The 8,927-nt window shown below is 38.7% G+C and overlaps 2 protein-coding genes across 5 annotated transcripts in view; one reads left to right on the forward strand and one right to left on the reverse strand.

The window, feature by feature from the left end:
• ripk3 (receptor-interacting serine-threonine kinase 3) overlaps positions 1-784 on the forward strand; it is a 12,596-nt gene extending 11,812 nt beyond the window's left edge. For all 3 annotated transcript variants that reach the window (XM_025062888.1, XM_008318076.3, XM_008318067.3), the window contains one exon: positions 57-784. In XM_025062888.1, the coding sequence (XP_024918656.1) occupies positions 57-272 (216 nt within the window). In that variant the 3' untranslated portion in view covers positions 273-784. The remainder of the gene's footprint in view (positions 1-56) is intronic.
• A 470-nt stretch (positions 785-1,254) lies between these two features.
• LOC103384939 (cerebellin-1) lies at positions 1,255-6,943 on the reverse strand. 2 transcript variants are annotated; one of them, XM_008318654.3, is made up of 4 exons: positions 6,837-6,943; positions 5,570-6,105; positions 4,850-4,969; positions 1,255-3,330 (listed from the first exon to the last, which is right to left on the reverse strand). In XM_008318654.3, the coding sequence occupies exons 2-4, from the start codon at positions 5,855-5,857 to the stop codon at positions 3,133-3,135; spliced, it is 606 nt and encodes a 201-aa protein (XP_008316876.1). In that variant the 5' UTR covers positions 5,858-6,105; positions 6,837-6,943; the 3' UTR covers positions 1,255-3,132. The 2 variants fall into 2 exon arrangements, with proteins under 2 accessions (XP_008316876.1, XP_016888670.1); XM_017033181.2 differs by lacking the exon at positions 6,837-6,943 and adding an exon at positions 6,368-6,469.
• Between the last annotated feature and the right edge of the window lie 1,984 nt (positions 6,944-8,927).

The raw sequence follows: 8,927 nt of genomic DNA on the forward strand, positions 1-8,927 counted from the left end.
TTTTGTTGGAGGTGTTTTTTATGCCGCTTGATATTACCGTTCATTTCATCCCGCAGCGACAGGTTTCCAGCCCCGGTCCCTGTTCCTGTCCACCTCCCTCCGTAGGTGAAGTCTCCATCCATAACAGTGAAGTGACCGCGTTGATATTTGGCTCAGACAACAAAATGACCATCACCGGCAAAGCCAACTCAAACAGGAGGCGTCATCTAACAGCGCCATCTAGTGTCAATGTCCTGCCACAGCGCTCAGGATGCCGGAGGAAAAAGACATGAAGAGGACTTGGTTAGATCCACTTCCGTAAAAAAGTTTCTTCATTCATTGCTTTCTCGGTCTTGCAAAACAGGGATTGAATGTCATGAAAGAGGAAGAAAAGTATTTGAAAAACAAACAAAAAACCCTTTACTTTCTATGGTTTCCTTTCTTATAAAAGTAACTGTACACCCACACGCTTTCTACATTGTCTAAATGTTGCTTTTTCTACGGACTTAATTTATTCTGCTATTTTTTATTAAAAGTATACATATGTTGTGCTAAATGCTTTAGAAAAAAGAAAATGCCATGATTTTAATAAAAAAAAAAGAGTTTAATTTGTTTTCAAAAACAACTATAATTTCTGTTCCGGATCTGGCTTTATTGAAGCTGCGGCATGAAACTGTGGCCATCAACATATGAAGTACTGTACATATTTATAAAAACACTTTTGGAAAGTGTGTGTTTTTTAAGAATTGATTTGACTCTTTTTCAGACATACGGGATTCATGGTAAAAGCTTTATCTTACAAAAAGGAGTCTGTTGTTGTTATTGTTGTGTTTTCTACTTTGCCCTTAAGTACAAGTATAAGACAGAAAATATCAAAAGACATCATACATAATACTAAAAATGAAAAATGATAATAATAGTAGTACTAGTAAATTATAATAACAATAATAATTATTGCAGTAGCGCCCAGAGGCAATGTCTCTGTCATTGGTGTAGAACCCCAGGGTTCACCTCCAGGGCAAGCTTGAATCCCAGTTAGGGCGGTTGGTGCCTTCCAGTGGACTGACCACCTGCAGGAAGGTTCAGGGGGGTTGGTACTAACTGGTATTCGAATCTGCCCAGGAGGTGAACCCTGGGGTTCCACACCAATGACAGACATTGCCTCTGGGCCAAAGCGCCACTGGATAATTATTATAAATTAAAAAACAAAATAATTCATCAGACTTGTGCTCAAACCTTGGAGGGAAGAAATGGGAGACATTACAAACCAGGTGGTTGTATGTAAATATTGCTTTTATCAAATAAAGTCTGCATTTGAATACAAATGTATTGACATTTTAATTACACAAAGGACATGTTTGATTGTAGAATAAATGAATTGTGCATCTATATTTCGGGCCAACCTTTAGTTACTACACTTGTGTGTTATTAACATTGGTGTTATTTTTACACGTGACTGTGATGAAGTCAAAGAAAGAGGCCCTTTTTAAAGTTTTACAGTTCTCACGTGTTCTCACCCTCCTCTGACCTTGGTTTTTCAAGTTTTCAAAGAGCAGCATTTGTCAGACTGGAGTATCTATATTGCTTTATACTCCAGTTACAAACTGCCAACGTGTGAACACAGGCCTCTGCTGAGCACCTGAGTGTTGGAACTAATCGGTTGTGATGGTCAAGTGTGAACTCAGCAGGATTCTGGCAGCACAGCCCAATACATGCTGCCAGTTCTCCATCTGTCACCGGATCCAACTGCAGAGACACGCGCAGTTGCACAGTGTGCCAGAGAGAAGGTTCACCAAATAATTCACCAAAACTATTTTAATTTTAGCTTCTTTTTTTTAAACTAAGAAGCTAATCAGAATGTGTAAAATATATCTCAGCGAGTGACACAGTATATGACACTTGAAGGTATATGGACACCTGTCAGGTCAAGGGTCGTATGTAATTATGAACACACCTCTATAAGCTCACAGTGGTGCAGTGACTATTTACAGAACAGCCGTCTGTTCACTTGCACCCAGTAATTCATGGAGCAAAACAAACAGGGTTTCAAGGTGAAAATAGTTTCAGAATTTACTAAGAATGTGGTGAAGTGTGGAAAAATATCACAGGTCAATTGAATTCATTCACAAACAAAATAAAATGATGAATCATTTTCCAGCTCAAAGCTTGATCAAGGGTGTTTAAATTAAATTACAAAAAAAGATTTTCAAAAAACTATCTAATTAACTATCTAAACAAGGTCAAATGTGCAAAATCTAAATCTAATCAGCTTATTCAACTTACGTTAAATGTCTGCATTCAATCATAAATTTCCCGAGGGATTAATAAAGTGCTATCTATCATCTATCTATCCATAAACAACAGTAGCAAAAAAAAAAAAAAAAAAAAAAAAGCAAAAAGTAATTTGTGTAAATCCCTCGGGTGAAGACCTTTGTTTGCTCAATATTTATACTCAATAACCCTTGAATCCAGCTCCAGTATAATTGTGGCAAGAATTCATGATGTACAACATTGCTTGACTGAGCTGAACTCACCTGTGGACACTGAGAACAGACTTCACACAGGGACAGTTTGTCAAACACAGGAAAAAACAATGGGGCTCAGCAGAAGTTAGCTCCAGCTGACACACAGTGGTGCAACGAGACACACTGCATTATGGGTAGGGTAGTTCCCAACCCGTAGACCATATTAGAAAGGGCTTTAGCCACTTAAGCTGCAGGATGCGATGCTGTTTTGAAACAGGAAGTTAAATTTTTCATTTTACAACACTGTAAACACTACATAAAAAACCAAACTTATCCGTACTCACTAATGGAGTGAATTTTCTTCACCATGGTTTATGATTAAGTTCTCTAACATAAATATGACCCCAATAATGACCTTGTCATTGAATCAAAGCTTTAATACAGAGTGACAGATTATTATGAGGGGCATCCATCTATTGGTTACATTGATTTCATGCACAGGAAATTGGTAACACTGAGACGGAACATTTTGGGTTAAGACACACACACACACAGCCATACAACAAAGTGAGCCATAAAAGTGCTATAAAAATGGAGATTACATTCAGACCCAATGAATGGAAGCACTCGATCATCCATCTCTATTGGCCTCAGCTTGGCCATCAGAGTACCAGCTTTTGCCCCACCTTTACAATGGAAACACCAGAAACCCAGAGAAGGTGGAGTACTTCCACCCTCCCATCAGGTTCCCTCTCTCCAGTTTTAGGTAAACCTTGTCCCCTCTCTCCATCAGAACCAGTCCGGCGTTGGTGGCAGCTTCCCTGGTCACATCCTGGTCTCCTGCAAAGGCAGAGATCACGGGCCAGCCATTGAGAACCAAGCTGACCTGTGAAGAATGGATGGAAAATGTTGGAAATTCCCTTGAAAAACTCTTACAAAAAGTGACTAATGACGTGCACTACTATTTTTTGTTTGCTATGGAGAACATCCTTGACCCGTGGTAGGACTAAGATGTTGTCAGAGGAACCTTAAGTTACATTTCAAAATGAGGGGGAGAATCAGCCCGTCTTTACGTTTAACAGATCAATAGAAAACAACATAATTACGAAAACCAGACAAAAACTGCTAGCATCACCCAAATCAGCTTAGCTTTGACAATAATATTTATGATCTGTGATTTTTCACAAATATAAAATGCCACAACTAAAAGCCCTCATGTTGCAGTGGTTTTGTACTGAGATTTTGAGCATAAATAGCTATAAGGAGACAGTGTCACTAAAGTATTCTCTTTAAATTTCCACTTGAGTAAAAGTATAAAATATTTGCCTTCATACATAAGTAAAAAAATTAAATAAAAGTACCACATCAAACATCCTGCTCAGTCAACTGATTTAAGGTGAAAATACTAAAGCCACTCTTTGAATAGTGTCTAGATAAAAACAACATGCATGTCAAATTGGTCCACCTCCCTAACCATAACCCAAGTGAATAGTCCTGGAGAATAGTAGCCTTATTAGTTTATGAGAGCTGAATTCTAGAATCCTGGCCAGACACAATTTCCAGGTCTCAAAAAGAGGATGTCCCGAGAAAAGAGGTCACCCTAGCAAGCTATGCTAGCATATAGCTGGTATTTAACTCAGTTTAACACACAATGCTGACAGAGGGATGAGAGATTTCACTAAATGTAATGGAGTATTACATACAAATTTTCAAAGTATAAAGTTTCACCAAATAGGAAGACTTGAATAAAGTACAGATACATCAGGATGTTACCTCAGTACAGGAACAAATTACATCTACATTACTGTCCACTACTGCAAACCAGTGCCATAGGTTTAGTTTTTGACTGCTGGGTTGTGATTGGATCAACTGTCTTCTGTCTTATTCATAAAGGCAGCACCTTTTCAAAGTTAAAAGCCTTTTTTTTTTCTTTTTGTGAGATTTTATTATTGTCTATTCAAAAACAGTGATAATAGTTAATTTTCTTCTCTTTAAACCCCCCCACCCAAAAAAAACATATTCACAAGAACGATACATGTTGTAAAACAAATTCTGAAGAAATTATAATATATGAAAACACCAGTCTGAGGAAATACAAATCAACATACTGTAGGAGTGTCATTCCAGTCAAAGCCATAGTAGGAAAAACACTAGTAATTATTTATGAATTTCATCACATCCCAGTAATACATGATTATCATGACACAACCACTCCTTAACTACAACTACCACTGTGGAACCTCATGTGCAGGAAGAGGAAGCGGAAGCGCATAACTTGTCTATTTATGGTCATTATGTTATTATGTAAATCAAAACACTGTCATCAAATTCACTGCTGTTTGCAGTTGGAAGTTACATCAATTAATTCCTTTAATTATGAAAGTATTTTTAACTGCCGTTCTCACCTGTATGGTCTGTCGGTTGTAAACCTTGACCACGTGGAAGCTGAAACTGTACACCCCTTTCCGGGGGGCCACAAATATGCTCCTGGCTGGATCAAAGTGGCTCCCAATGTTTACTAAAATCTGAAAAATAAGGAGTACATTAAAATCAAACTATATTCTCTCTCTCTCTCTCTCTCTCTCTCTCTCTCTATATATATATATATATATATATATATACATATATACGTATATATTCATTAAACAACATTAAATGTCATTTATTTCCATATGTCACATTCTGTCATGATCAAGCTTAGTGTCTACATTTTAGCCACATTTCTGATTTACAAAATCAGATTTCATAACATTATACATTTGATAAGCATATACATAGTATTTTATAGCAGGGGGTCCCAAACCCCGGTCCAGGGACCAGTACTGGTCCGTAGGTCATTTGATACAGGGCTGCAGAGGGACACAGTGAAAGAATGTATTTCAGTTTTACTAATTTATTTTATTCATAAAGGATCCAGTCATATCCCCTTACTTTCTTCATTTAAAGATAACCTGACAATGTCTCAAAACAAAAGGTCATTCAGACTCTGATACTGACAGAATACTGAATGAGCCAATAGCATTTTTTAGCATTTACTGAGACTGACACAGACAGTACACATTAGACTCAGTAGAATTATTTCAAATTTTACTAAATTTTACTTTTTTAATGTACAAAATAATCACCTGGTCGAAGTAGATGGTCATTGTGCGGTTGCTCATCTCCGATGGTTCGTGGTTGGTGTTACGGATGGCTGAGAACGCCACACGTCCACTCCCTGACCTCACCGACATGCCCAGAGCATTACCCGATGGCTCGGTGGCAGGTGTGGAGTCACACACCACCAAACATTTTCCCTCCAACACAATTGGCTCCGTGTCATTCTGGCAAGAGACCTCCAGGGGCCCCAAGAAGAACAGGAGCAGGAGTCCAGTGTAGAAGGCTGGGCCTGGAGAGGAGGTTGGACTGAGCATTGCAAAGACTTGAGAGGAGCTCCAGGTCCTTGAATCGTGTCTTCTCACAGAAACAGTGACAGGATGCCTGGAGAGTAAAGACTTCTGCTCTGCTATACCAGACTTTGCACCTAAATTAGCTCATGATCCATGCAGAAGCTCGTGACTAGAATTTTGGATGTGAACTGGTCATTTATTCATAAGTTAGAGCCGTCATCAGCCAGCCGGCCGGATGGTACTCCAACCTGATTCCAGGTGTACTTCAGAAGCTGTGAAAGAGAACACGTGGATTTTTCATTAAATACACACAAAAACAAAAGCAGACGCTGCAGTTTAGAAGCACGTGTTTTGTAGTTCAGTCTCCAAAGCTGATTAAATCAGTGGCTGTCCTGCCAGCATAGATTACAATTAGTGTGTGTGAAGAAGTGAATTTCAGATTTTTGAGTTTGGAGCAATTAGAAAATGACAAAAGTAAAGCTAAGCTTGCAGTAACATTAGCATCTCTAGCACCGAAAATATAACTGTAGATACCTGGATGGGCATTATTCTCCACCGCAACAAAATACAATCAAAGATATAAATATATTACTCTATATATGGCGACAATATTCCATAAGTAAGACATGAGAAAAACCTAGGAGCGGTAGAGCATGTACACTACCAGTTGGCCTCTGGGAAGAGGGGCGGGGCAGGGGGGTATCACATCCCCACCACTGAGCGGCCATCTGTGGGTAAACACTCCCACTCCCTCTTTCCAATTAAAAACTCACCTTCCTCTACACTCAAAAATCAACCTTTTTATTTTTACCTTGCTGCATTTAAATAGTTCTGTTTTTTGCATGAGGGATTAAGAAAATCCCTCCCTAACTGTGGATGCAACATAAACAACGTCACCTATAATAAAAAAAAGGTAACATTTACAAAAAAAAAAAACACCTTTCATGCAACATGCATGAAAAATATGTTTTCTTTAAAAAAGTAGTATTACAGACACACCTACCTGTCAAGCTCTCTTCTTTCTGCGTTCCTTTCCTATGTCCAGCTTTACCCTACTCTCTCTCTCTCTGTGCCTCTCTCCTTCAGGGTGGAGCAGACATTTAATCGCATCATGAACATCCTGGCCCTTCTGTTCTCGTGGCTCCTCGACCCCCTGTGGAACCTAGTTCCCCTCCCTCTCTGTCCTCTGGTTTACTGCCATTAATGCACCACGTAAAGTCAGCAAAACTATCCGTGATGTGAAGGAATAACCTCAGGTTTTGGAGGGAAAATGCGTATCAAAGATACGTATATGTAATGTATTTAAGAGTCTTAGCATGAAAATTTTCAAATTTAGAATGGTCTGGAGAAGAAATGTGGCACTCATACACCCTTTTTCTGGAAATACCAGATTACAAAAGGCCCCAGCAGGGAATGAGGAGGGCAGGAGGGCAAAAAACTGAGGATAGAATTTTAATTTTTACACATTTCCAGAACGTTGTTTTATGACTTCACAGATGTTGTTGAGTCACAACACTCCCAAAACTCCCCAGCAGTAGCAGTGGACTGGGTGTGGGGAAAAATATGGTGAACAGGAACACAGATGATTAAGAACAGCTTGTTAAAATACATCTCCACTGTACCAGGTACCAAACGTTTAAACCTTCCTTTCAAGTGGGTGAATTCAGGAGTGAATGTTTCCTATTACTAGGAACCCAGTCAGTGAAATAGTTTGTCCTGCAGAGGTGTGGTTAGTTGAGATCACAATGAACCTCTGACATGTCACTGCCAGGCAGCTTGGGGTGTGAGCTCTGCTGGGAATGGGCAATTATTTGGCTTTGCCATCATTAACCACTAACACCTAAGTTACAGTATGTCCACGTGAGCATTTTTGGATTTTGGTTTGTGGTAAATACTGGCAGTTTGAGAAAAAAAAGAACAAAAAGTAGATAAAGCACAGTTAATTTAGTGACACCCAGTTAAGTTATTTTGTCGGCCAATAAAAGAGATGAAAATATATGAAATTGCAGTTTTTATGCAGATTACACAGTGATATACGTATATACATATATATATAACTTTATGAAGCCTTTGGGAGGTTATGCTCTTCAACACACGTACACACACACACACACACAGGCAGACGTCTGTTTGTAGGTGTGATAATAACTGGTGTGACAGTCAGATTCAGGTCACGTTCTACTAGAGAGAGAACATTGTAGCCTAAATAGATGATTCAATGCACATGCCTGAACAATGCAGTGTACGCTCTTGTTTTCTGACACTGAAAACAAAAACAAAAAAACACAGCAGGTGACTGTGTAACACCTGCATATTTCTTTGACAAGTACGTGAAGAGGAATCACGTATGTACTGTGACCTATTTTCTTCAAACAATCGAGGGAACAGCATCACAGTTCCAGAAAATGTAGAGCAGAACATCCAATGTTTTTTCCCTGGCAAATAATAACTGTAGTTTCCCACAGCGTCAAAACCATCAAAATCTATGACGATGACAAAGTAACCAGTATATTACAGAGCAGGGCACAAGAATGATTCACTACGTTATATATGTTTTTAAATAAAAACGTCCACCTGCTGATGCAGCAGAGAAATCTGTTCAAAACTCAATCAATTATTTATTGACAATTAAAGTTTTGGCATGAAACATGACTTATTGTTCACATATATCATTTCTATATATTTTTTATAATCGTCATGTAACTTCACTCCAGGCCTGCAGATGGTGGTAATAATATAGAAGGAAGGAACTCTAATCCCCAGAAAAACATGTAAAACTCCCGTATTCAGAAACAAAAATACCCGTGTCCCGTTAAGCTGACAAAGGACGCACTTTGTCCCGTATTACTGTGAGAATCAAAAATGAAAGTTGGCTGAAAATTGTCAGTGAAATTAATGAATAACACAGCATTTAGTTTGTATGAAAACATGCGTGTCTTGTATTGAGCTGAGAAAGGAGCAGGCGGTCCTCGCCACAAACATCCCTGCCACTTTGTTAATAATACAGTCCAGAAAATAGAAATTGAACAAAAATTCCAATAAATTAACCTCCAATGTGTAAATGTTCCTAACGCCTGTTGAATACAAAGCTAGC

The sequence above is a fragment of the Cynoglossus semilaevis genome, chromosome 1, assembly GCF_000523025.1.
Source record: "Cynoglossus semilaevis isolate Cse_v1.0 chromosome 1, Cse_v1.0, whole genome shotgun sequence".
Lineage (NCBI taxonomy): Eukaryota > Metazoa > Chordata > Actinopteri > Pleuronectiformes > Cynoglossidae > Cynoglossus > Cynoglossus semilaevis.